Source organism: Sturnira hondurensis, unplaced genomic scaffold (genome assembly GCF_014824575.4).
Source record: "Sturnira hondurensis isolate 20B ecotype Veracruz unplaced genomic scaffold, ASM1482457v3 Scaffold0007406, whole genome shotgun sequence".
Classification (NCBI taxonomy): domain Eukaryota; kingdom Metazoa; phylum Chordata; class Mammalia; order Chiroptera; family Phyllostomidae; genus Sturnira; species Sturnira hondurensis.
Genome location: NW_028080037.1, coordinates 8,902,401 through 8,930,224, shown reverse-complemented (window position 1 = coordinate 8,930,224; position 27,824 = coordinate 8,902,401). Strand labels below are relative to the sequence as shown.

The window sequence follows — 27,824 nt, the reverse complement described above, 5'->3', positions numbered from 1 at the left end:
TCTTCCTTGAAAACAACAGGGTGATGCCCTGATGCAAACCCTCCCAAGACAAAGGACACAAAGGGCAGCCTCAGGCCAGAGTCAGGCTGCAGAAAGGGCTCGTTAGAGCCACACTGTCTTATCCTAAGAGACAGTCTCTGTTTGTACTTTGAATTTACTGCCAATATTTCAAAGTTTTGTATAAATATCATATTTACAACTTCTCTTAAGAATCTGGACAGTCTGACCACATTGAACCTCTATTCTTGTGGGGCAATAACCTCCTGGACCAAGTGGCAGCTGCCCCTCTAGACGGGCCTGGGCCCTCTGGTTTGCCACAACCCCCATACTCCCTACGGTGTCCTCCTCATTAAGTTGGAGAAGAAGCAGAGGAGACCTTGACCCCACCAGAAGGGCCCTGAAAGTCCTGCTAAAATCAAGCAACAGCAGGACTCTGGCCATTTCCTTTCATGCTGTCTCCCTCGGTTAGTGATAACTTGTAAAACATAACCTTGAACTTCAGGCCTGAGGAGTGAGCCTCAATACTGAGCACAGGGCAGACACATGTAATAGGACCACCAGCCACCTTTGCAGGACATCATGGTGAAGTGATTAATATCAGTCTGTTTGGGCTACTACAACCCAATAACGTAGACTGGAGGCTTATAAACAGCAGACATTTACTTCTCATAGTTCTGGAAGCTGGGAAGCCCAAGATCAAGGTGCCAGCAGATTCAATGTCTAGTGCAAGCCTGCTTCCTGGTTTATAGACACAGTCTTCTTGGTGTGTCCTCACACAGTGGAAGGGACAAGGGGGCTTCTGCAGTCTCTCATACAAGGGCCCTAATCCCTTATTCATGACCTCATCACCACCCAAAGGCCCCACCTCTTCATATTATCACCTTGGGGGTTAGGTTTCCACATACGAATTTCAGGGAGACGCATCAGTCTATAGCAGCGAGGGGAAGGTGGTGAGGACCTGCCTAGGGCTCCTCTAAAATGTCAACTCCAAGTCCTTGGAGAAGGAGAGAGGGTCCCGGGAAAAGGGGGACGACTGAGTCTTCCCGAGGTTAGGGCGGCCAGATAGCTTTCCACCTGGGAGCTCCTGGGAGCACACACAGAGCCCAGCAGTGCTGGGGTTTCCATTCACTCCTGAGCAGCAAATCCTCGACGTAGTCTGCAAGTTCCAATCCACCAGCCTGTGAGACCTTTCCTTCCTCTGCTGAGATGCAGTGTTCCCGGCGCCTCTCAGAAATAGAGAGGAGAGGAGCAGAGGCCTCGGCGCTCTGTCACCTGTGCGTCCCAGGGCTCAGGAAGCAGCCCCATTCCTCCCTAGTAGACAGCTCCGTGGCCACGGGGCTGAGCAAATTCACAAAAAATGCAGTGTTGTTCTTTCCAACCTTAGACACAGACTGAACGTTGACACCATTCATGATAATCCTCTTAAGTGGAAATGCTACCCTGGTGAAATGGCCGAGAAGCTGCTGCTTGTCTGTTCTCCCTGCAAAACTTCAGGACAGAATCAAGCCCTCTTTCTTTCCCTTCATATTCAGCATCTGTGTCCCTTGCCTGCCTGATTTGCTTTCCTGAGGGGTCAGGGTGGAACCGTGCCCTGCTTAAGGGCAGAATATCTATTTCCAGATACGAATTAAGCATCAGTCCAGTCCTTAGTGGGTGCACAGCGGGCCTTGGGACTGGGGGAAATGAGATGTCCATGTGGCGTTCTTCCCTCTTATTCAGCCCACTGCCCTTCTCTCTAGCCTCTTTCTGACAAAAGCATTCAGGTAGTCAGATGGCTTCCATTGAAATTCCCCTCCCCATTCCCACCGCCTCATGAGGAGCCTGGCAGTCCCTCACCCCTGGGGGCACAAGGCTTGCCAGCTACTTTCCAAATGTCAAAATCTGTCAAGAAGCTTTTCTCTGTTTCCAGGTAAGTGTCAGCATCACCCCACTCTCCGGAGAGCTCCTTATGAGGCAACTGGAGGATGTTGTGGGTCCCCAGTCTTCAGAGGCTTGTGGGCCCATCTCTGCCGGAGCACGAACTCCACTGGCTCGCAAGTGCCGGCTTTGCTGAAAGCCAGAAAGGGGTCAGCCAGAGCCAGCGAGGCTGTGTCCACATGAAGGCAAACCAGCGAGACACACTGCCCTTTGGTGACAACCCAGCGTGCCAAGGGGAAACCTAAGTCAGCCCTGATTCACCGTGCATTAACGATGTGGGGATAAAAATAACAACTACCCTGATAACAATGCCACCTTGTGGGGCGTGGCCATTCTCACCCCCCCCCCACTCACTCTCCCACAGCCCCAGGTGAAGCACTCAGCTCTAGAGTCAGCCTCTAACCCCTGGGGACCTCGGTCAGACAACTAGTACCTGCACTGAGCCTTCCGTCCCCAACAGGGTCTGACAGACGCATCGAGATGTGGGACGGATGACATGAAATGCTGCATGAGATGACAGCGTCGCTTAACAAGAATAGCTACTGTTGTTTCTTGAGCCAGGCCAGTCTGTAGCCTCGTTTCATTCCCAGCCCAACCCAATGAGGTGCTATTCTCATCCCCCTTTATAGACGAGTCAGCTGAGACACAGAGAAAGGGGTTAGTAGCTCAATGAAGGTCACATGACTAGTACCTGGCAGAGGGGGGACTTGAACCCAGGCCATGGAGCCGCAAAGCCCACTCTTAACTTTATAGATCCTGGCTCAGAATAAGTGCTCCAAAATGTGTATTGTTGTTGTTATTTGGGTAACTATTACAGTGGCGATTTAGGTACAGATAGATGTATTACTAATTCTTGTACTGCTCCTGTGAGGTGGGCGGGACAAGAAGCACCATCCCTCCTTTACTGACGGCACCCTAGCAGCCCCGAAAGGGAAAGGGAGCCCCCACTGAGTCTTGGTGACAGAGTTGTACCTCTGTCCCTTTGCAGCCACATCATCATCCTTGTTGATCATTCAAGTCAGTGTCACATATGTCACCCTTGCCTCCTGGGGGCTAGGCTGAGAGTAGAGAGGCAGGCACACCGAGGCCCTGGACCCCACGCCCAGCCCTGTGGCTGTGAGTTGTTCATTTGAGGATAGAGCTTCTGTTCTCACATCTGAAACATGGATTCCTATGAGGATCCAATGAACTAGCGGATGTGCAGTGGCCGAATCCAGGGTGAGCACCAAATAGGCATTCATGAAATATTACTCAGAATGCAATGAAGTTGAATGTGATCTCTGCCCCGGAGGAGGTCACAGCCAAGGTGTCCTCTTCCCATTACACATGTACCTCCACCTCCAGGAACTTCCATTTCCAAGACAAGCTTCAGACGCAGACACACACAGCAGCTATCGCCCCATGACGGCCTGGCTTCCTGGGACCCTGCACAGAGGTTCCCCACCTGCTGGCTGTAGCAGACTCTTGGCCCCAATCAGGTAGACACCTTGGGGTTCCAGTTGATAACTTCCTTTCGTGAGCCTCTTTGAAGCACTTGAGAAAGCTCCTGTGTTTTGAGATTAAGTTCTCTCTCTGGGCAGGTGCCTAGAGAGAGACACATCCTATTATAGCTAATAGCTATAAGTGGCTATTAGCTCAGTTTTGCCCCCCAACTCGATCGGGCCAGCTCTCCCTTACCTTGATCTGGCTCCTCACTAGACTTAGACACCGAGGTTGGATTTTCCCCAAAAGCACCTTTAGTCCCCCCCTCTTTCCCAGGTTATCCAGTGTTCTCCCAAGTGCCCTTGAACTCAGGACAGTGATCTCCAATAGAGATGCTTTCCAGGAATTTATGTCAACCAGAGACACCCTCAGGCCCTGGAGTGGAGCAGATTCCAAGTCTTGCTAATGTTTTACGTCCCCTCACCCTGTCCATCACCCACTCGGTGACCCCCAGGGTCTTTGTAGGTCACTTGTCTGGGAGACCAGCCTTGCCTAGGTGATCAGAGTCAGGGTGGAGCCAGGAAGTGGGGCCTGAATCACCGGGTGTTTGGGTTTGGCCCTGCTGGAATTTCCGCTTGTTTTGCTAACTGTTTATTTTAATAGTGAGTATATTGAATGTGCACTGTCCCAACTGTTGTCTCAGTGGGACAATGGCATTCTGGTTTGGGAATGAGTGACACCACTCTGCATGTCCATTCACTGCCTCAAACCGCACATAAGTTCTTTACCCAGAGAGGCCAAGTTGGATCAAGGTCATTTTTGTCCCTTCCCTTGGCAAATTCCTGTCAGTGGCCAGAAACCAGAGATTCTCAGGGGTCAATAGACATTCAAAGCACATCCACTTCCTGAGGGCCCTAGGGTATTTTATTTTTTTAAAGATTTTAATTAATTTTAAAGAAAGGGGAAGGGAGGGAGAAAAAAAGGGAGAGAAACATCATTGTGTGGTTGCCTGTTGTGTGCCCTCTCCCGGGGACCTGGCCTGCAACCCAGCCATGTGCCCCGACTGGGAATCAAACCGGAGACCCTTTGGTTCACAGGCCTGCACTTAATTCACTGGGCTATTCCAGCCAGGGCGGGTCGTAGGATATTTTAAAGCCAAACATAATCACAAAGCTTGTGCATTCTAATTATTCACATTTGGCGATTTAATGCTTTTAATAAACACACCATCCAAATATACATAGGCCACAAGATGATTACAGGATTTATTCCAAAATTAATTCATAGTACACATATACATTCTGGTCTGGTAATTGGACCACATTTAAAGTTGTCTAATAATATCTGATTATCTCGTGACATCATTGCCATGATAATCATCAGCCCATTTGGAAAAAGAATCAGTAATCTAATTTAATCGCCCCTCATCTCCACAGGCCCTTGTCTTTGGACCTAGACTGTGATGGGTATGAACCCCAGGAACCCCCTTCCTTAGTCCCCCCCACAACCTATTGAATATTGACTGTAGAATTGGGGGTGGGGGGAAGAGAGAGAGAGATAGAGAGAAAAAGAATAAGCTATTTCAAGCTCCCATGGAGTTATTATGAAGAACGAATCCCTTTAGAAATGATGCTTTGAACACACTGCAAAGAAATTAGGCTCCAAGCAATTAAACACAGTTGGTTAAGTTTTTTAAATAGAAATTTTTTAATTGCGTGGATGGGTGTGTACCTGCTAGTGTGTGGGTCTGTGGTCCCGAACCCTGAGCTGCCACAGCAGCTCGCGTAACTGGGTTACACTTGTTGCCCATGGGCATGGTACATGGAGATGTGTTGCCGGGACCTGCTGCTGAGGGCACGGTGTGTGGCATCTGGTTCCTGGTGTGGATGGCCCGCTGCCCCCATTTGAGCAGGGGTCATGCGGGGCAGGCAGCTATAGGTCTGTAGTGCGGGAGCTGTCGCTGGCATCACCAGTGACAGACTGAGAAGCTACTCCCTTGTCCAGGTGGGGCTGGCAGCTCCTGAGTTCGTTTCCCAGGGCTGTCATAACAAAGCGCCCCAAACCTGGTGGCTTAAACAACAGAAATCGGTCATCTCCCAGTTCTGGAGGCTGGAAGTCTGAAATCAAGGTGCAGGCAGGGCTGGTTCCTCTGGGGGCTACGAGGAAGGCTCTGCCCCAGGCCCCTTACGTGGCCTGCTCACGGCCGTCGTCTTGTTCCCTCGGCATTCTTTCTGTACACGTATCTGTCTCTCAACTTCCCCTTTTTGTGAAACTTCAAGCATAGGGGATAAGGCCACCCCAATGACCTCACTTTAATGCGACCACTTCACTAGCAATGCCAAATAAGGTCATGTTCTGAAATACTAGGGGTTAGGACATCAACTTATGAATCAGGAGGGACACAGTTCAACCCATGACAGTTCCTAAGGTGCTCTGTATCTCACAGGTGTCCCCCTCCCTGCTGTCGAGCTCCTGGCCCTGTTTCACTGTGACGCTCTGATGGTGACAGCCCATGAGTGGGGAAGGGCAGGGTGCCGGGCCTCTTTTTCTAGATCCTCTGGAGTCTGGTGTCTTCCTGCATCAAAACCCAGCCTCCCTGCGCCTTCCCGTCACTCTGCTTTCCCTGTGCAACTCCTGCCCCAGGGCTCGCCCCGCACCCGCTTACTCATGCCGGAAGCTCCCCGTCAGTGTTGGCTTTGTCCTTTGGCCTCCTGCCATGGGGTTCTCTTCTGGCACCCCAATCTCCATGTCCTCCCTTCCTGTCCTGTTATCCTAACCGTCACACCTTTTTCAAAACTCAACTTTGATGAGGTCATTCAGGCAGCTTCGGGGGTTCTTCATTCTCTACTAAGTCAAGACCGAAGTCTCTGGCTTAGCATTTAAGGGATTCCACCGTTTTGAAATGCATTTAGATCATAACAAAAATACCACAGACTGGGCAGCTTAAACAACAGGAAGTTACTTCTCACATTTATGGAGGCTGGATGTCCAAGGTCAAGTTGTCAACACGGACACATTTGGTGAGGCCTCTCTTCCTGGCTTTCAGACCGCCACCTTTGCTGTGTCCTCATGCAGCCTGCCTCCTGTGTGTGTGTGTGTGGGGGGGGGGGTCTCTTCCTCTTCTTTTAAGGGCATGAATCCTATCAGATTAGGGTCCCACCCTGATGACCCCATTTAACCTCATTACTTCCTAAAGACCATCTCCAAGTACAGTCACATGGCAAGTTATGATTTTAACATAGGAACCAGGGCACAATTCGGTCCGCGGCAGACCTCAGATATTTGTTGAACATGGACTACATGTCGGGCACTGGTCTAGGGGATAGAGAGAGAACAGAGTGAGCACTGGGGAGGCAGAAAACTGAATCCATAGAGACATATATAAATCTGTAAGTTGTAGATATTTACACATACATGCACATACAATAATTACAAGCAGTGAGAAGTACTGGGAAGGAAGATGAAACACAGTGAAGGTGGAGAGGGAGCATGGAGTAACAGAGGCGAGGCATTGTTTTAACAAATGATTGGGAAAGCTGTCTCCTGTAGTGACATCTAAGGAGATGGAGACATGTCACATCACCTTGAGTTCAACCAGTGGAACTCAATGCTGTAGCTTGCAAGGAGTCTGCGAGGTTTTTCCATGAAGAACAAGATAGGAAATACATTTGGCTTCGTGGACCCTACCATCTTGGCCTCTATCCCTACTACTCACTCTATCATTGTCTTGCAAAAGCAGCCATAGACAGTATAGAAACGAGAGTAGCTGTGTGCCAATAAAATTTTATTTGTGGACACTGAAATCTGAACTTCATGTAGCTTGCATGTATCATGAAACAATCTTCTTTTGATTTTTTTTTTTTACTTAACAAGCTACAAAATGGAAAAACACCATTCTTAGCTCATAGGGAGTATCAGAGCCGGGGGCAGACCAGACCTGGCCTGCGGGCCATAGTTCACAGATCCCTGCAGCTGTAAGGTGCTTCTCTGAGTTGTGGGGCGAGGCTGGGGACGAGTGCAGGGCCCAGAACCCGAGTCCCTGGCACACAGTAGGTGCTCCATGCGTTTATTGAAGGAGGGAAAGAAGGGAGGGAAAGAGGGGGGAGAAGGAATCCGAGTGTCAGAAGTCCTACAAGCACCTTGGCCACTGCGGCTCAGTTGGGAGTGTTGTCCTGTAACCGAAGGGCTGCCAGTTCTGTCCCTAGTCAAGGCACATACCTAGGCTGCGGGTCCAATTCCTGGTCTGGATGTGTATGGGAAGCAACCAGTCAATGTTTCTCTCACACAGTGTTCTCCCTTCCTTTCTCCCTTTCTCCCTCTCTCTAAAAAAAAAATAGATCAATAAATAAGCTGTTTAAAACAGAGAACAAAATCCTAGAGGCATGAATAAATTCCTGGCTTGGAGACGCAGGCTGACATTGGCTTCACCTAGCTGTGTGTTCTCGGGCTACACGACCATGTCCTCGGGGCCTCTGCGAAGCTGCGGCGTTGCAGTAGCCTTTGAAATGCCCACAAACTCAGAGCCCTCTCTCCACATCTGTGAGCGGGCAGCCTTCCCACAGAGCTTACTAGATCAGATCAGTGCCTCCTGCCACCCAAAAAGCTCCCATTGTCCACCCAGACACCAATCCGGAAAAGCACACATACAGCTGCAGCCCGAAGTCTGCTTGTGCCCTGTCCCCAGCATAATGACTCACAAGTGCCACTAATCTGCATTTTTCACCAGAGCGCTCCGGTCCCTACTCAGAAAAGTCATTTGCATCCTCCATCGAGGGCTGCTGACTGCTATATTAATCTCCCGTTTGTCCCCTCTTGAGTCATCTAATGTTACTGCTGGCTAATTAAAACATCAAAGCCCTGAGTACAGCAGCCCTGCCAGAGGCCCCTTAATGGCGGGTTTTGAGTGTGCGGTTCAGCACAGCCCGGGGTGGAGAGTGGCGAGCCTGGCCCTCCGGCCCCCAATTACTCAGCTCGTAGTGACCGCCCCTTGCACATCTGAAACCTCTACAGATGGCCTCTGTTATTAGGCCTGTTAGCTCTGCCCCCTGCCAGTGAAGGCTGCAGGCTGCCCGCCCACGGGCCACACCCCACGCCTCCTCTCCTGCCTCACTGCGCTCCCCACTCGTCTGCTCCCCCCCACTGACTCCTCAGGTGCTGGGTCCTGGGCTAACCCCATGCCAGCACCACCTCCCTATCCCTCCAGGGTTCCAGTCACTCCAGGGTGTTAATGTGGATGGTCCAGACAGTTTCTAAGCTGGCTGCGTGATGCCTGGTATTTACGGAGGATGCCCAGGTGCCTCCCACTCGGGCAAGGGAAGACTGTGGGTTCCTTATGGTTGTTGGCCCCATCAGAGGAACTTGTCACAACAAAGGCTCGCCCAGATGTGACTCCCATCACCTTCTTGTTTGCCGGAAGAGACAGTGGTGGAGACAGAATCCTAAAGAAGGGTTTAGAACATCTTCGGAAGCCTGCAAAGGAGGCGGAGCGGCGTGTACGCAGCCTCCCGTGGGGACACGTGTGAAACAAAGTCTGGCAGGACAGAAAGTGCTGAAGGGGGACTGAGGGAAGAGCACATCCAAATCCCCGTTTTCCTGCTCCCCGTCTGGTCGTCGTACTGTGATGATGCTTGTAGCAGTTGCAGTAGAAATGATGCTGGACGCTGTGCTGGGGTTAGCAGAATAATAACACCGGTTGTAGTAGGTAAGGGCTAAGATTTAGGAAGCAACTGCCAACATCCCAGTGAGGGAGGACAGTGGCTCGGACAGAGGAGCAGAGGGATTCTGGAACAGTTTAGAAAGCTATGATGGAGGGGTGTGGGGTGGGTTCAGATGGGAAATGACGAGGAGGAGGTCCAGGACACCTCCCACCTGTGGCCTACACAGGGACGTGGAGAGTTGTGCCCAGCGCTGAGGTGGAAACTCCTGGGGATGACTGGGCCTGGCCAGGGCAGGGATGGGTGGGAGATCTCCATGAGTCACGCCCCTGCTGTCTGTTCTCTGCTATTGCTCCCTACACTGCACTGCAGCTGTCTTTCCTAACGGTGTGCGTTTGCCTGCTTCCTGCCCCCAAACTCCAACATGGCGGCAGGGGCGTTTTAGCCCAGAGTTGGCCATAGGCCACCAGGCGGCTGTGGTAGGCCTCTCCCCTCAGGACCTTTGCCCAGGCTGTTCTCTCTGCCTGCAAGACCCTGCTGCGCCCCCTTCTCTGTCTGGCTAACACCCACTTGTCCTGCAGGTCTTGACTTAGAAGTCGAATGTCTGGGTCAGGTGCCTCTTCCATGTGCTTCCAGGGTCCCCTCCATCCTGCCAATGTCACATGTTGTTGCCCCCACTGCTCTCGATTAGAGTGGCTCATTCACTTGTGATTCCTCTTCTCGTCGGATGGTGAGCTCCATGAGGGCAGAGATTACATCTGTCTACTTTGTCACAGTAGTCCTGCTCCATGCCACCTTGCCTAGCACATAGGACATACTCAGTAAACTCATGTTGACTAAGAGAATGATGAATTGAGTGAATAAATGAATTAGCATAATGGTCAAGAGGCAGGATTGTCACACAGTTAGGGGCATGGTTTGAGAGTCAGATTGCCAGCAGTTGACTCCTGGCTCTAGCTTACTGGCTCTGTGATCTTGGACAACGTAGTTAATCTCCTTGTGACTCAGTTTTCTCATCTGCGAAATGGGGATAATAAGGTTTTTTTCTGAGCATGTACTAAGTGCTCGCTGAATGGTAGTTTTCAGTAGTAGGCTTTCAGAGTTCTCTGTGATTTCTGTCCTGGACTTAGTCCATTCGGTGATAATTCACAGCTCCCTCACGCACCTCAAGCCTTCCAGGCTGATGTAACGGGGCCCCTACCTCCTTTCTGACCTCATTGTCTTGTACTCTCCATGACTCATCACTCCAGCCACACTGGTCGATTTGCTGGTCCTTTGAACTTAGCAGGCCCACCTCTGCCTCAGAGCCTTTGAACTTGCCTTTTCCCCCTCCGCTTGTCACTGTCACCTCTCTCTATTTCATATTCTTAGCACCACCTGAAGTTATATTGTCCATGTATTCTTTTACATACCATCTCCATTTCTCCCATGACAGTGCTCCAGAAGGTCTGTATGACTTGTGAAACCAGAGTGTCCCCTGTGCCTAGCAACACCTAGCACATCGAAGGGGCCCAAAGTATGGCAGTTGAAAGTGTGAATGCCCTGCCTCAAGGTCACTGCCCTTTGCCCTACCCTTTGGCCTGAGTGTCACTCATTGTCGGCTCTTCTTCTCCCCTCCCCTGCTCAGGTGTCACATCAGGGTTGCCTGCTGCCTCCCCTTACACATTGCAGAGTGACCGATGGTTGTCTGATGCACAGGCACACCTCTGCCCACCAGGTAGACAACTGCTCAGAAATGCCAGAGATAGAATGCGGTCCTCATCTATGAGTCTGAAATGAAGGGGCCACCATTGCTCAGTCTGGGACTTACCCTCTCCTACTAGGCAGTTTGCTTACAGTGGTGAAGATAAATGGGAAACTGAAGGTGTTTAAGATGAAGCAGGAAGTGCAAAGGCCCTGAGACAGGGACATGCTTGGCATTTTTGAGAGGCAGAAACCTAAAATTTGGGGGAAATGTTCTATGCAAATCTTTCTTTTTTATATATATATATTTTATTTATTTATCTCTAGAGGGGAAGGGAAGGAGAGAGGGAGAGAAATATCAATGTATGGTTGCCTCTGCCGAGGACACACAATGTATCGTGTGTCCCCTGCCGGGAACTGGCCTGCAACCCAGGCATGTGCCCTGACTGGGAATTGAACCTCGATCCTCTGGTTCGCAGGCCTGTGCTCAATCCACTGAGCTACACCAGCCAGGCGCAAATCTTTCTAATTTGAACCTTTTGTTTTCCCAGTACTTGCTAGAAATGGTGAGTTTGGGCTATAGCAGGGAGGCCCAGAAAAGGAACTTGACCCAGCCTCAGGTTTGCAGCCCTGAGGGCTTAATTCTTCAGAGAAACTGATGGAGTCCTTTGGGTTGCTTACTCATTCAGCAAATATTCAGAGTCCCTGCTGTCTGCCCAGCTGGTCAAGGTACCAGGGAGCTCCGGACCCCGTTTGGGCTGCTGACCCCAATCCCCAGAGCAGAACCCGAAAGGCTCTTCCACAGCACCTCCTGCATTGGTGGCAGGGCCAGGTTCCCAGACACCTTGCACGTGTCGGCGAAGGAGAGTCAGACCTCTCTGTCTGTGCAGACTGTGGGTAACTCCGAGCAGACTCCAACAAGAGCAATGCCTCTCCTGTCCCCATGGAGACAATGTCCCAATGCCCTCAAGACCCTGCCTAACATCTCCTCTTCATTCTTTCCTCAGTCCCCTGCTTCGGGAAAACAGTCCCCCACAAAGAATGGCAGCCCCTCCAAGTGCCCCCGCTTCCTCAAGGTCAAGAACTGGGAGACTGATGTGGTTCTCACAGACACCCTCCACCTTAAGAGTACATTGGTGAGTACCTTAGGATGGTGTAGACCAGGATTTACCAATCTCAGCACTATGCACATTTGGGACTGGATAATTCTTTGCGGGGGGGCCGCCCCCACTCAGGGGACAGCTGGCAATATCTGAAGACATTTTGGGTTGTCACAGCTTCTGGTGGCACTGCTGGATTACAGGCCAGGAAGTGATAAAAGAGGCTCCGCCTCTTGATGGAGAGTTGCTGTAGAGTCACATTGCAAAGGGTGTGAGTAGAGGGAGGGTGAAATTGGGGCTATCTTTTGCAATCAGTACACCATCGATACACCATTGTGTATCTTTTGCAATCAGTATACCATTGTGTCCAAACAAGTGTCCGTAGCCACTCTGCTAGCACCTTTGGTGTCAGTACCAAGGTGACCGGAATGCTGGTCACCTTCTTCCCCCACACTGGGTAGAATAAACATTTTCAGAACCTGAAAATGCTGCTTAGGGTTCTTTGCCTTGGCTGATGACCATGTCCAACCATGGTTTGAAGCTGGTACTCGAGAAAGCTCCCTTGGGAATTAGAGGTCAGGTAAACTCTACCATGGATATCTACTGAGTCCGCAGCCCGCTACCTGCCACACTTGGGCAAGACCAGGTGATAGCCTGCATCTCCCTTTGCTGCCCAGGAAACAGGATGCAGCGAGCACATCTGTATGGGCTCCATCATGCACACTTCTCAGCAAATACGGAGGCCTGAAGACGTCCGCACTAAAGAACAGCTCTTCCCTCTCGCCAAAGAGTTTATCGACCAATACTACTCGTCCATTAAAAGGCAAGTTCACGTTGACCCTGGGATGAGTGACCGAGTGCTGGGGACAAAGACTTCGGTTCGACGTCAGCTCCACCTTTGCAGGCAGCTGAACCAAGGCCTGGGCATGAGGCCTCTGCCCACCACACTGGCCTCCACATGTTTTCGTTGGGCCTTCATTTGAAATGTTTCAAGCAGTTCCACACCTAGGGACACACCCTGAAGGAGCTCGCACACTTGTGCACAAGAAGGCACACATAAAAATGTTCACTGGAACATTGTTATAATAGGAAAAAAATTAAAATTAAAGAACCAGCTGGAAACCACCTCAACACCCTCTGACAGGATAATCTGTAAATAGAATGTGGTGTTTTCCATAATGAAATACTCTACAGCTATAAAAAATGAACGGGTTAGAACCTGGTGTGCCTGCAGGAGTAAAGCTCACGAAAGAAAGGACAAGTTGTAAAAGCATATATTCAGGGCATCACCATTTATGGAAACATTTTAATGTTTTAAGATTTTTTATTTGTTTATTTTTAGAAAGAGTTGAAGGGAAGGGGAAAGAGAGGGAGAGAAACATCCATGTGTGGTTGCCTCTGGAGCACCCCCTACTGGGGACCTGGCCTGCAACCCAGGCATGTGCCCTGACTGGGAATTGAACCGGCAACCCCTTGGTTTTCAGGCCTGCGTTCAATCCAGTGAGGTACACCAGCCAGGGTTTATGTAAACATTTTAAACATGCAGAATATTACTGTATATAATTTAATATATGCACTACTATATATAGTAATACTATATAAGCATGTTGGCAAAAGTATGAGAATGGTAGCCACATTCAAAATAGCAGTCACTCCTAGGAAGTTAAAGTAGGCTATTATGGGGAAGTAGTCATCAAGGAATAACAATATTAGTTCTTATTTATTGCTTATAATATTCTTACTTATTTATTATTTCCTAGGCTTGGGGCATGGGTGTTCATTATACTATTTGGTATGCCTTTTTATAAGCCTAAAATTTTTCATAGTAATTTTTTTGACTTTCTAAAATTTAATTCATTGCCATAATTTAAAATTAGAAGTTTCCTTTTTAAAAAATGTAATTTCTGGTTCTGTTTGAAAGAAGATTGGGCAGCAGGGGGCCCCCATGGCTCTCAGGCGACAGCCGGGTGGGGCAGAGTGTCCCCTTTGGACCAGGCATGGGCTCACCTGTTTGCCGCAGTCCCTGCCCAACCAGTTCACTCACTGCTGCACCTTTGGGGGTGTTTTAGTTTGCAGTCTCCAATTCATGCTGGAACTATTATGGCCAGAAATCAACTTGGACTTTCTGTGGCTTCTGGCCTCCTAGAATAGCTCCCTCCTTTCACCGACCTCTAGTTTTGGAGAGAAGGTGACACTCCTACCTCCCTTCCCCCCTCACTCAGATTTGGCTCCAAAGCCCACATGGAGAGACTGGAAGAGGTGAACAAAGAGATCGAAACCACCAGCACTTACCAGCTCAAAGACACGGAGCTCATCTACGGGGCCAAGCACGCCTGGAGAAATGCCTCCCGCTGCGTCGGCAGGATCCAGTGGTCCAAGCTGCAGGTAGGTGGTGAGGCTCAGATTCCTGACGAGCCCTTTGGTGCAACGGGTGGCAGGAGGAGGGATGAGCTTCACAATGGCTCAGCTCCTACCAACAGCACCTGGAGGCCATGGTGAACTTCCAGATAATCGTTATGGGGTCCTAGATTCTCATGTCATGGCCAAACCTGGCTTAGAGTTGTGTCTCCTTCAGCCAACACAGTAAACACTGTGTTCATCTTTTAAATGAATTTGCATAGCTCTTGGTAAGGCTTATACACTCCACTTTACTATAGACTCCACCACTCCCTTTTGTCTTACACCTACTGTCTTTATTTATATTATTTGCCTACTCACTAAAAACATCAGAGTCTATGTCCCCTGGTATGGTTTTGTTTCCCTCTGAGGAATAGGTTCAAGTTGGAAGTAGATTAGTTATCAAACTCAAGGGTTTCTTGTTTGATTTTTGTTTCATGTTTTAATTGCTAGTAGCCTAACAGGAAATAATAACCAACCCACCAGAAGTCTCTCCTCTCCTCACCATCCCTCTGACACAGCACTCACACTCCATGCCTACATTTATGGGATTTTTCCTGGTTTGCTGGGGCTTTGGCTGGAGTGGCTCCAGGCTCTTCTCCAATGGGAAAGGCTGCCCTGGGGGGTCCAAGGAGGGATGGGAGGCCTCCAATCCCACGATGCCCCTCTTCTAGGTGTTCGATGCCCGAGACTGCACCACAGCTCATGGGATGTTCAACTACATCTGCAACCACATCAAGTATGCCACCAACAAAGGGAACCTCAGGTGAGCTGACCAGCCTGGGGGAGCAGAGCCCCCCAGTGCTGACTCTGAGGTCTGGAGTTGGCTCACCTGCCAGGGAAATACTCCCCTCACCCTCTCGGGGAGATGCAACAAGCTGGGAGTGGTGGCCTGGCATCCTTTGTTCCACTACCTTGTCCCTTGTCTTTGGGAGAAACAGACTCTTGTGTGTTTCCAAAGCTATAGCAGGAAGGGATGTTTCTCATTCCTGGGAACAGGAGAATCTTATTGCCAGAGGTGACCTGCTTTTACCAGCTCCCGCTCTGCTGCCTGGAACAGCCTCAGAATCCCCCTTGGTTGAAAAAGCAATTAATTTTTCTTCCTGCTGCTATGGGGACTGCTTCATCGGGTTCCACTGAGCCAACTCCTCTCACCCCACATGAAGAACAAAGCCACTAGGAGCAGGCCAAGGCAGGAAGGCCCCAGTGTGGTCTGGTGGCTTTCACACTGGCAAGTTGCAGTAGGAAAGGAGCAGCTGAAAGGGCACAGCTGGGGCCCCACAGACGGGCGGTTATCCTTCTTAATGCTGGCCACTCAGTCCCCTGCCCTGGCATCTGTGCCAGCTCCCGAGGACCAGCCCATCTCCAGGCCGCTGCTGGGATATTCCCATGAGCCCCCAGGCCGCACTGAGCTCATTCCCAAAGTGGCTTGTTGGCATGAGCATGGGTTCTCTTGCATGAGTCTCTTCCTTGAGAAGGAAACAGTATTTGGCAGCTGAGCCTGCCAGTAGGAGAAGGGCCTGTAATCCAAGCCCAGGGCCTGTGTGGGAAGTTAGCACCGTAGACGCTCGAACAACGTGGTTTCGAGTGCATAGGCCACTTGGATGCAGACTTTTTTCAAGAAATGCAGAAGACGTATTTTTCTCTTCCTAATGATTTTTTAAGTAGTATTTTCTGTAGCTTACTTCAGTCTAAGAATATAGAATTATAATACACATAATATACAAAAACATGTTGATTGTTTGTGTTATCAGAAGGCTATCAGGCAACACCAGGCTGTTTGTAGTTGAGCTGGGGAGTCAGAAGTTAGCTGCAGGTTTCCAGCCGCATGGGTCAGTGCTGCTAAACCCCACGTCGTTCAAGAATGACCTGTACGTCCTCTCACTAAAAGACCTCACCATTCAGAGAACACTCTGCGTATCCTGAGCATCGAAGGAGGGCTTGCTTGAGGTCTCAGCCGCACTGAGCTTGTGGGCCTTTCTGGTAGTTTCCCAGCGATGCTGTGATGGAGTGATATGGGAAAGGGGGGGTGCTTCACAGGCCAGGAGTGCCCCTCCACTTCGGGGAAGTCTCCATGAGATCTTCTGTTGAAGAAAATAATTCAGCTGACTTTTTTTTTAAACAAATTTTAAAGCCACACATCCGGATACATATAAAAGAGCATGTATAGAAATAATCTGTACATGAGGGAGAAAAGCAGGGAAGAGAAAAGAACGGAGGGGAAGGAAAGAAAAAAATGTTATTTACTTATTTACCTATTAAAACATGCGTGAAACTAAAGGGAGGTAGAGAAACATAGATGTGTTGCCTCTTGCACAGTCTGCTGGGGACCTGACCCACACCCCGGGCATGTGCCCTGCCTGGAAATGGAACCAGTGACCTTCCGGCTCACAGGCTGGCACTCAGTCCACTGGGCCACCCCAGTCAGGATGAGAGAGATGTCATTTAAGGTGTGGGCTGCCGGCTCCCTTGTGCATCGAGATTAGGCCTAGGGTCCGCAGGGGCCGAGAGCTGTGCCGGTGTGGTGTTCCCGCTGTTGGTCTCAGTTCCCGCACACAGTGAGTGTCCCACCCTGCCGCCTGTGGTTCTGGTGTTTCTAAACATGCTTTCTGAATATGCGTATTTTACACAAACACCCTTTATCTGGTGCTCAACTGAAGAAACAACCATGTGTGCTACTGCCGGAGGGAAAACTGGTGGTTTGACTCATCTTGGGCTGATTCCCAATACGGCATGTTTGCTGAGAGAGTTGTAGGAGCATCTCTGGTTCTTTGTGCCTTTTACCTTCAGCCCCCATTCTAGACTCACTACCAGGTCATTGCGTCAATTCAGTATCGTCTTGTGCAAACAGTGAGACCAAAATGTGCTCAAAAAGAAGGTTTGGGGAACCAGATGGGACAGGGAACACTCTGTGGGGAAAGTGGATTTGCATCGCAGCTTGAGTTTGGAAGCCTGAGAACACGGAAGGGATTCCAGCCGAGGGGGACAAAGTTCCAGAGGCAGGGGGTGTGGGGAGAAGGTCTAAGCAGTGGGCTGGAGCCACAGTGGGGCTCCCGTGCTGATTCAAGTCATCGCCTGGGACTCCGTCCACCAAGGGGACCAATGAATCCAGGTGGCAGGAACTCCTGGCCTGAGATAACATTGAATCGCCTCAGAAAAGTTATCTCCTCTGATTGTTTTGAATCCTGATGATGATGCTAAGGACAAAGTCTCTGTTCGGTGCTCGCCTGCCATTAACACCTGCTGGTCTCCTTTTAATAGAGAGCAGGGCTCCCGCTAGGCGCCCTCAGCAGGTGACACCTCCCATTTGGTAACAGTGCACAGTGTCCGAGTTGTCTAGGTAGGTGGGCGAGGCCAGTGACAATCTATAGTTTTGAAGAAAAGAAAGGTAAGTACAAATGGAAGGCGATCTCTTTTTCAGTTGTAAATCTGTAGACTTTGTTACAGAATGGAAGGGCTGAGAGCAATGGGGGTAATTATGGAAGGAGAAAGATTAGAACTAGAAACCGATGGTTCATTCTCAGTGGGAAGCAGGGTCTGTTTTTCTTTCCCTAGAGATTACCTGCTGCATGAGAACTCCCTGAAAAACTAGCCCATGTCAGGTTGGTTAAAAATCGCATCTGAGAAGCACCCTTTTTTCTTAAGCCCCCCGTCTCACCCTCCCCCAGACCAGCAGTGCCCTGGAGCAGCAGCCCAAAGGTCCCTCCCTCCCAATAGCTGCTCCATGGGCCCTGGGGACCTTGGCCCAGCTACGTAGTCACTGACTTGGGTGACACCTGAGAAAGATGTCACCCAAGGTGCAAGCCCTGCCCTTATGCCCAGTGTCCCCTTCCTCCGCCACAGGTCCGCCATCACCATATTTCCCCAGAGGATCGACAGCAAACACGATTTCCGAGTCTGGAATGCCCAGCTCATCCGCTATGCTGGCTACAAGCAGCCAGACGGCTCCATCCTGGGGGACCCAGCCAACGTGGAGTTCACAGAGGTGTGTGCCCCTCAGTTCGTGCCCAGCTGGTCTCTCATCCCCGTTCCCAAACTGCTTTCATCCACAGGCTCTTCCTAGTTGAATATTGTCATCACAGAGAGAGCAGCAGTAGGGACACTGTTTCTTCCCCAAACCTCCTCCTCCCTTTGGCTGCCTCCAGCCCAGCTGGTTCTTTACAGGTGGTCAGTTGGTCATTTTCATGCCATTCATTACCTTGCCCAATCTCATCATGGGGACCATTGTTCCATTTCACAGATGGGTGGGCTGAGTCCCACCAAAGCCAAAGGAGTTATCCCAGTCAGTAAGTGAGCAGAAGGAAAACTAGAAGTGCAGTCCAGATCTCCTGCCTCCCACCAGGAGTTGAGGAGCTGACACATGGAAACCATATCTGGCACCCATGTTTTCTGAGTTGGGGAATATGTCAGCCTCATCATTCATTCATTCATTCAGTCGTTGATGCAACTGTTCTACCCACAAATCCTTTCTGGGGGGGCTGGACTCTCCATGGTACCTGCACAGCCACTATTGCTGGCAGCCCAAGGCAACTCACGGAGGCTACCAGGAATGCCAGCACCACCATCCAAGGCTCCTTCCAGGGGCGGAGCAGACAGCACAGTTAAGGTGTGGTGGCTTACAGCGTCTGTGCCCACAGGAGATGCCATGCCCACCAGGGTCTCAGGCACACAGGCCTGGGAACCCTCTTATTGATCACCCACTGGATTCCAATTGAATGGCATCCTTGTCTTTTCTTCAGCCGCACCCCCCAAACTCCACCCAGTACCTCCCCCAAGAGGAGCTGGGGAGGCAGGGCTGCTCCGTTCCTTCAGCTGCTGCTGACTGCATTTGCATTTGGCTTTTCTCATTAAAAGGTCACTACCCTAAGAGAGGGGCTGTAACCAGGGCGATCAGGAGTCAAATCTGGGTGGGTTTAGACTCAGCCAGGCTCTCTGCTGCGCTTGGCTGACCTTGTCCTTTCGGTCACCAGAACATGAAGGCCGTGGCCCCTTCCTTTCCTTCTGTCTCCAGAAGCCTCACTGACAGGACACGGTCTCCTAAGCCCATAACTCCACGCTGCTTCTCTGTACCAGCATGGCAGGGAGGGTCACCCCAAACATAGCCACACTGACTGTCCCTTGAAGCCCTCTCGCCTGAGCTGTCCAGTACGACAGCTACTGGGCACGTGTGGCTAGCGAGTGCTCGAGATGTGGCAGGTTCTGTCATGGGCCAGGTCTCCATGACAGAAACAGAAAACAGAGAGTGGCACATACCTCGTTAATAAGTTTTTACCCTGACTACATGTTGAAACAATATAGTGGCTAGCATTGCACTAATCTAGTTTTTATACTTACTAAAAATTAATACACTCATTGGGTTAATAAATATATCTAATTGCATGTTAAATAGCTTTAAACATGTTAACATTAAAACTTATTTTAAAATTTATTATTGACAAATTATATCTAATACATCTGATGAGATGTTATATATTGCATATTTCAATATTTATTGAATTAACAAGTAATTTTAAAGTCAAATATATCATTAAAGTATATTGAAACCAATTCTATATTCAATACAGTATTAATAAATATTGATATAATTGGTATATGATTATTAACAATTACGTAATAATTAAATATTGAAATTAAAATAGATGCAAAATTAATACATCATTTAAGTTATTTTTACCGTTTTTGTTTTCCTTTTCTCAATGTGGCTACCAGAAACTTTTAAATCACTTGATGTGGCTTGCATTATATTTTGATTGGACAGCCCCTTACCAGTGCATTTTAGGCACAGATTCTGATAGACGTGCCGCCTTCACATCTCAGGTTCCCAGTGCAGATACTTCCAGAGCAGTGCCCACCATGGGCCGGGCCCNATATTTATTGAATTAACAAGTAATTCTAATGTCAAATATATCATTAAAGTATATTGAAATCAATTCTATATTCAATACAGTATTAATAAATATTGATATAATTGGTATATGATTATTAACAATTACGTAATAATTAAATATTGAAATTAAAATAGATACAAAATTAATACATCATTTAAGTTATTTTTACCGTTTTTGTTTTCCTTTTCTCAATGTGGCTACCAGAAACTTTTAAATCACTTGATGTGGCTTGCATTATATTTTGATTGGACAGCCCCTTACCATTGCGTTTTAGGCACAGATTCTGATAGACGTGCTGCCTTCACATCTCAGGTTCCCAGTGCAGACACTTCCAGAGCAGTGCCCACCATGGGCCGGGCCCTGTGCACACCCGGGCCCTGGGCGCTGCCAGTGCAGACCCAGCCCTTGCCCTCTGGGGCCCCCGGTGGGCAGGGAAGACCAAAGAACATAAGGCGTCCTGCTGGGGCTTAGGTCTGCCCTCTGTCTTGTGGGACCACAGTTGTGGTGCTGGTTACGTATGGCAATGTCAGGGAGACCTTGGTACTGGAGGTGGCGTGGTCCAGAGCCTCCAGAAGAAGGGGCTACTGGTGGGCTTGTGCCTGGGTCTTTGCCCCTCTCCCACTGCCATCATGTTTGGAGGGTCAGGGCATGGTGGCCAGACCTGGAGGCCTGACCTGGCCTGGTCTGTTTGCAGATCTGCATGCAGCAGGGCTGGAAACCCCCGCGGGGTCGCTTCGATGTCCTGCCACTCCTGCTCCAGGCCAATGGCAATGACCCCGAGCTCTTTCAGATCCCTCCAGAGCTGGTGTTGGAAGTGCCCATCAGGCACCCCAAGTAAGAGGGCCTGGTGTGGAGTGGGTGGGGGTGGATGGGTTTGCCCAGTGGTCCCCTCTGCCCATTCCTGTACCCCTGGGCTCTCTGTCCCCAGCCCAGACACAGGCTAAAAGTGGGTCTTCCAATCATCACCATGAGGTCTGGCCACAGTGGGCCCCCCAAGAATCAATAATCCCTCCTTGACCAGCCTGGGAACGGTCATCTTTTCTGAGTCATCATCTCCCTCCTCTCACTGCTCCTCAGCTATCGCTCTGGACCTGCCCTTTTCCAGCCCAAAGGGTTGGGTGAACAGAAGTACCTACTGTCATGTTGCAGGCACAAATTTTAGATAAAGGGAGCCATTTAAAACTCTGTGTGACCTGATAGGAGTCAAGTCCAAGAGGATTTGGAGTCAGGAAGGAGCTGTGAGGACTGAAGCCAGCAGTGCAAGCCGAGTTTGCACTGTGAGAGCGAAGGGAATCCACAGCAAGGCACAGGCCTTTGGGGCAGGCACCAAATAGAGGCAGGCACCAAAATCTCAATAATCAAGATGAATGATATTTTAATACAACAATTTTTAAAAATCAACATTCATTTTAAAAAAATCTGTGATGCACAATGTGTCATTTTAAATAGGGACAGGATCCAGCTCAGGGCTGAGATTAGAGAGAGTCAGGCAAGTGCATGGTGGAATCCTGTTGTTAGTTAAAATTTTGATCATACCCAAATAAAAACTGAAGTCCAATAAGTGCTACACTCAAAATTTTACAGTGCCCGGAGGCATGAAGTGGACTGACCCTTTCAAGACTGGGCCTCATGGAAGGCTTTCTAGAATAGACCGATTTTAGCTGAGAATTCACGTGTAAGGGCTGGACAGACACAGGAGGAAGAAAGAAGGTCCTGGGAGGAAGGAACTGCGGTGCAAAGGCTCTGGGGTGCGAAGGAACTCGCTTTCTCATGGACTAACTTTCAAAGAGGGTTTGGGAGGTAAACAGCAGTCCAAGGCAGTGGTTTCCCGGCCTAGATGTCCAGCCAGCTTGCTTGGGAAACATGTTAAAATGCACATTCTCAGGCCCCAACTCTGAATCAGATTCTACAGGTCTGAAGCAGAGCCCAGGAATCAAGTCCGACAGAGTCTGTCCCAGTCGGACACTGGTATTCCAGCCTCCCAGACTAAGGATGTCCCACTCATCACCTGCCTATGAGACTCCCACCCCATGGTGAGCTGGGTCACCTTGCTCTCTGCAGGTTTGATTGGTTCAAGGACCTGGGGCTGAAGTGGTATGGCCTCCCTGCTGTGTCCAACATGCTTCTGGAGATCGGTGGCCTGGAGTTCAGTGCCTGTCCCTTCAGCGGCTGGTACATGGGCACGGAGATTGGCGTTCGTGACTACTGTGACAACTCTCGCTACAACATCCTGGAGGTGAGCTCCGTCCTTCGTCACCATGACAGGAAGCACAAGGCAGACGGGGTGGGCTCGGCAGTCCTTCCCCACAGCCAAGATTTGAGGCTGAGAAACCGACAATGGGTAAAAGCAGAGCCTGCGATCCTGGGAAGCCCCTGGCAATTCTGGAGACATCCGTGGCACCAACAGCACAAGTACTGTGCGCTAGGCACTGTCCAAAGCACTTGGCATGCATTACACACTCATTTAATCCTTACCACAACCTCCAGAGGTGAAAAACCCCTTTCACAGATAAGAAAGCCAAGGCCTTTGCAGGGATGAAATGACAAGCTCAAGGTCACGCCACTAGCTAGTAGCAGAGCTGAGATGGGAACCCAGTCTGGCTTTACGGTCCAAATTCATAACTAGTACCTCTCAGTGTCAAAGTGTTACAAGGGTTTGAGAATGACCTATGAACTTGGGGCGCTATCTGTCTCTTTTCTGAAAAACCAGGGGGGAGAGCTGGCAGTGGTTCACACCACACACATTTCCCAGGGGAGGGCCTGACTTCCTCCCGGGCCGAGTCATCCTCATCTACCTACAAGTGGTGGGGCGGAGTGCTGCCCGGTGCTCAGCTTTGGTGAGGGTGCCAGGATTGCTGCAGGCTCATCAGCAAATGTTCCAACAACGGTCTGCTGTGGTTGGCCTTCCAAACAGGGCATGGAAAACCACAGAAGTTCAGTTCCCGGCCTGTGTCACACAGTACGTAAGGCGGAGTCGAGATTAGAACTCAGAACTAAGCACTAGGTTACGTAGTTAAAACCCATAGGTGTTCCGGTGGGTGGACCTTGAGGACAGCATCCTAAGTGAGCTAAGCCAGAGAGATGAAGACAAGTGCTGTGTGGCCTCGCTTACATGTGGGGCCTAAAAAGCCAACATTGTAAAAACAGAGTAGAGTGGTAGTTGCCGGGGGCAGGGTGCGTGGGGATTGGGGGGATGTTTGAGTTAAACAGGTAAATAATTTCTAGAGACCCAAAGCCTGGTGGTGATAGTCAACAATCCTGAACGTCAACCTCAGAGTTGTTAAGAGACTAGATCTTAACTGTTTTCACCACAAAAAAGAATTAATTGCGTGATGTGATAAGGATGTTAACTAATGCCGCGGTGGCAATGGTGTTACAATATATGAATGTATCCAACCTACACCTTGAACTTGCACAATGTTATATGTCCATTATATCTCACTTTTAAAAAAATTACTATGGGTGTCAGCCTGGAAAACAGCTTTGAGGAGCTTAGTGATGCCCAGGGTCCCCCTCCTTGGGATCTGGATGTAACTGCTCCATAGAGCAGCAGGTGGGGGCTGTGCATCAGCATTTTTCAGGGCTCCCTAGAAGATTCTACTGGGGCAGCCGCTGGTCTGTGTAGACCAGTGGTAAGGAAGGAAAAGACATTTCAGGCAGTTTTCAGAGGTGCCTCTAGTCACATTCAGTGATTTTTTAAAGTCATATAGTTCTTTTTTCCCTGCAGCTAATTTCTGTTCTTTAACCAAAATACTGTTATAGAAGTAGTAATAGCAGCATGACTGGCAGACACACTCTCCTCTTTTATATACTAATTCCATTTTATATGTATTTATGTAGAGCAGCAGGTTTTATATGTATTTGCTTTCTGTACGTGTCACTGCCAAAACACCCCAAGCAGAACCTAACGTCTGAAGCCCCAAAGGAATGAATTAATAAGTCTGCTTCTGTGAGATTGCTTCCATTCCAATTGTACTGGGTAACTGCCACCCCTGCCTCTGAGTCCACCTGCCAGCATGGACAGATGTTGACAGCTGAGGCTGGGAAGTGATTTACCCAAAGCTGAGAAATTGTTGCCTTCTAGCCCCGTAATGAGACCTGGGTTCCCATGAGTGACTAGAGTTGACAGTAAGTGAAAAGCAAGGCTCTAATTAGTGGATTTGCTCCTGGGTCTTCCCCACACTTGACACCAGCCCCTGCTTCAGCTGGAGCTATACCAGAAATGGCAGGGGTTGTCTTCCCCAGTAGTTTTGCCAGAGGAATCGGCTGGTTGGAGAGCTGCTGCCCGGCCTTAGGCAGTAGGCAGCTCCCTGGGCACCTCTCTGAGCCTCAGTTTCCACATCTGTCAAATGGGGTCAGTGCCCCCCACAAGCTCAGAGCTTCCATGGTCTAGATTGCAAGCAGTGGCCAGTATGGGGGTGGAACAGGTTGGGCGGAGAGCTTGTCCTCCTGGAAAGTAGGTGATATTACTCCTGGGCCCGCACCTCTGCCTAAAACCCAGCCAAGACCCTCTTTGCCACATTCAGAATAAAAATTCTGGCTCTTTGGCACATCCTTCAAGATCCTACATGACCCAGTCCTGCCCTTCAACTAACTCCCCCGCTCCCTACCCTCCGTGTGCACTGGGCTTCTTCCTGTATCTCAGATGCTGCCAGCCTGGACCCTCCTCGGGGCTTCCCACGGGCCACCTCGCTCCCGAGAACCTGCCCTCCCCTGATCGGCAAATGCCTTGCTTGTTCTCATCATTTCGGTCTCTCCTAGTAGGCCTCCACAGGGGGCCTGCCCTGACTATTGGGGTTCAGTTACCCTTGCCCCCACCCCTCCTCGTCTTAGTTTTTGTGGGCATTAGCACGCAACACAACACAAACTCTCTTGTCTTTCCCACTAGAAGGTACTCTCAATAATAAATGAGCGGCCAAGTCTCTGGTTTCCCACTACTGGCAGGTCCTCAGGAAGAAATCTTCAGAGTGAGGGAATCAGTCTGCCAATGAGTCCATTAATTAATTAAGAAGTCCATTCATAACACTAGCTAGCCCTGCCCCTCCTTAGGCTGAAGTGTCCCAGCCTATGAGTCTGTGTTACCTTCCCCTTTCAGGAAGTGGCCAAGAAGATGAACTTGGACATGAAGAGGACATCCTCCCTGTGGAAGGACCAGGCACTGGTGGAGATCAACATTGCAGTCCTCTACAGTTTCCAGGTAGTGCCGGGGCCTGGCTGCCAAGCCTCGGAGCAAAACTAGACCTTTCAGGGCCTTGGGGCCCAGGGGTCAAGAGCCCTCACTGCCAGGAATCACCTCTCGGGGGAATCTGTTTGCCAGTGGGGTGAGGCATGCCTTCCTCGCCATTGTCGATCCTGGTGTGGACCGTTTGAGGAGGAGATGACCTGTAGGGAGGCTGTGACTTGTTGCCTATGGTTTTTCAGATTGGACATGGCAGGCCTCAGCTGTGTCTTCCTTAGGGACTCAGACTGTCACTGAACAGGGACATATATGGCCCCTCGATGCATACAGCCCCATGATAAATGGTGTTTATGGTAGAATGGTATAAAATTTATCATCAAGAGTGAAAGAGAGACACCACCAGTAATTGTGTTGGGACAATAGGCATAAGCCAGGGTTCTTCTGGGCACACCAGGAGACAAATAGAAGTCATAGTCTGTAATTGAGACCAGTTCTGATCTCTAGGGCCTGGCAGCCTGGAAAGCTAGACCCTCCTAGACATACCTAGGAGGCACACACAGTAAAATGAACATGTCCAGTCAGACACACAAATATCCATAGGTCCTCATGCTAGGAGTCGGGTGAATGTGTGCACCGACAACATCCCAGGGAGGAGACGAGTTGAGACGGGGCCAGGGGGAGGAAGGCGGTTTCAGGAGTGGTTGGAAATGACACAGTGCGGTTTGGTTGGCTAGCGTGAAGACCGATGAGCCAGAGAGAGCAGAGGCATGTGAGATGAGTCGTTAAAAAAGACAAGTTCAGCAAAGGGGCAAAGGTTGTGGACAGAGAGGGGAAGCGGTGACTAGGTATGGTGTGAATCCCAGCCAGCTGGGTTACCCGGACAGTCCACCACCTCTGCTGTGACTGCCTTGTTTTAATTTTAATCAGCTCAACTTTATTTGTTTAAATGTTTTGTTTTAAGAGGATTTTTTGGTATCACCACCATAAATGGAGAGCCGAGATCCGTTGCCATAAACAGAATTGTAAGTTTAACAAATAAACAAACAATACAAGAAATAACAAAACAAAGTTGTTAAATTCTAACCAGATAGGAGAGGTGCCCTTCATTTGAAAAAAAAAAAAAAAGGTGGGAGGAAGATTATTAGCAAGAGAGGCGTTCAAGGTGCCACAGCACCAGCTAGAGGCCTTCCCCTGGGTGCGACCGGGAGGGGAAACGCAGAGCAGCTCTGGGCACTGCCTGAAGTTGTCACTGCTCTGTGGGGGAGGCCTGAAATCCCCAGCCTTCTCACCTCCTGACTCCTCGTCCCCTCCCCACCCACAGAGTGACAAAGTGACCATCGTCGACCACCACTCAGCCACCGAGTCCTTCATCAAGCACATGGAGAATGAATACCGCTGCCGGGGGGGCTGTCCCGCAGACTGGGTGTGGATCGTGCCTCCCATGTCTGGCAGCATCACCCCTGTTTTCCACCAGGAGATGCTCAACTACCGGCTCACCCCCTCCTTCGAGTACCAGGTCCTGCTCCCTCCCTGCCTCTGTGTGCACTGTCTCTGGTGTCCTTGTGTGTTATCCTTCGAGCAGGTCTCAGTTCAGGTTAGCCCTTTGGACACTCAAGTGCTCAGTAGCCATGCTTGCTTAGTGGCTACCACGTTGGACAGTGCAGGTCTCTCTGAAAGACTAATGGAGGTGAAATGAGTAGTCTGGGGCCTCAAGGAGTCTCTGAGGGGGACCAAGGGCTGAGTCAGAGGGTCTAGCAGGACAATGCAGGGAGGCTAGACCGGCCACTCTGTGCGAGGACCCCTGTAGTCGCCACCAGCAGAACCACTCCTTTCAAGGGCTGAGGGCTGTGCCTGGTTGGGCAGCCACAGGCCCCCAGGGGTCCTGAGCATCTCTGGAGAGGAGCCAGATCCCTCAGTGTGGTAACCTTAGTCCTCTCTTCCCAGCCTGACCCTTGGAACACCCATGTCTGGAAAGGCACCAATGGGACCCCCACAAAGCGGCGAGCCATTGGTTTCAAGAAGTTGGCAGAGTAAGTCTCCTGGAGCAGGGTGGGAGATGTATGTGCCCCCAGACTCAGAGAGCCCCAGAAAAGGAGGCCAGGCAGATAACCGTGCCTCTCATTTCTTGTGTGATCTGAGATCTCTACTTTCTCTGATCCCGCCCCCATGCCTTCTTTGCCTCCAAGTCTGGGATGTGAATGTCCCCACAACACTTTTCCTTCCCAATTTCACTTTCCTTATCCAGTTTCGTAAATTCTTTTCCTGGAGGCAGCAGTGTGTGGGTAAACCAGCTTTCCTAATAATAATAATATTAAAAGTAATAATAATAGTTGATTTGTAATGTTTGCCAATTGCCGCAGTGTAAATACTCCTGCTATGGCCGGTTTTAAGCTACCAACAGGAAGTCGTTGAATACGTAGTAGAGAGGAGCTCCAGATGCCACTGCTGGCCAGGGGAGTCGAACCTTTGGGCATCTCTGGGCCACACTGGAAGAAGAAGAATTTAATGTCTTGGGCCACACATTAAATTCACAAAAACAGCCTTAGGGAGCACAGCCTTTGGTTCTGTTCATTTCACCTGTCTC

General features: G+C 49.9%; 1 protein-coding gene across 1 annotated transcript in view; it reads left to right on the top strand.

Moving 5' to 3' along the window:
* The window catches only part of NOS1 (nitric oxide synthase 1), a 68,360-nt gene that overhangs the window by 12,299 nt on the left and 28,237 nt on the right, over positions 1 to 27,824 (top strand). The window contains exons 3-12 of the mRNA XM_037052199.1: positions 11,684 to 11,812; positions 12,454 to 12,599; positions 13,999 to 14,161; positions 14,848 to 14,939; positions 18,017 to 18,158; positions 20,756 to 20,895; positions 22,123 to 22,297; positions 25,157 to 25,258; positions 26,562 to 26,756; positions 27,185 to 27,270. Of these exons, the coding sequence (XP_036908094.1) occupies positions 11,684 to 11,812; positions 12,454 to 12,599; positions 13,999 to 14,161; positions 14,848 to 14,939; positions 18,017 to 18,158; positions 20,756 to 20,895; positions 22,123 to 22,297; positions 25,157 to 25,258; positions 26,562 to 26,756; positions 27,185 to 27,270 (1,370 nt within the window). The remainder of the gene's footprint in view (positions 1 to 11,683; positions 11,813 to 12,453; positions 12,600 to 13,998; positions 14,162 to 14,847; positions 14,940 to 18,016; positions 18,159 to 20,755; positions 20,896 to 22,122; positions 22,298 to 25,156; positions 25,259 to 26,561; positions 26,757 to 27,184; positions 27,271 to 27,824) is intronic.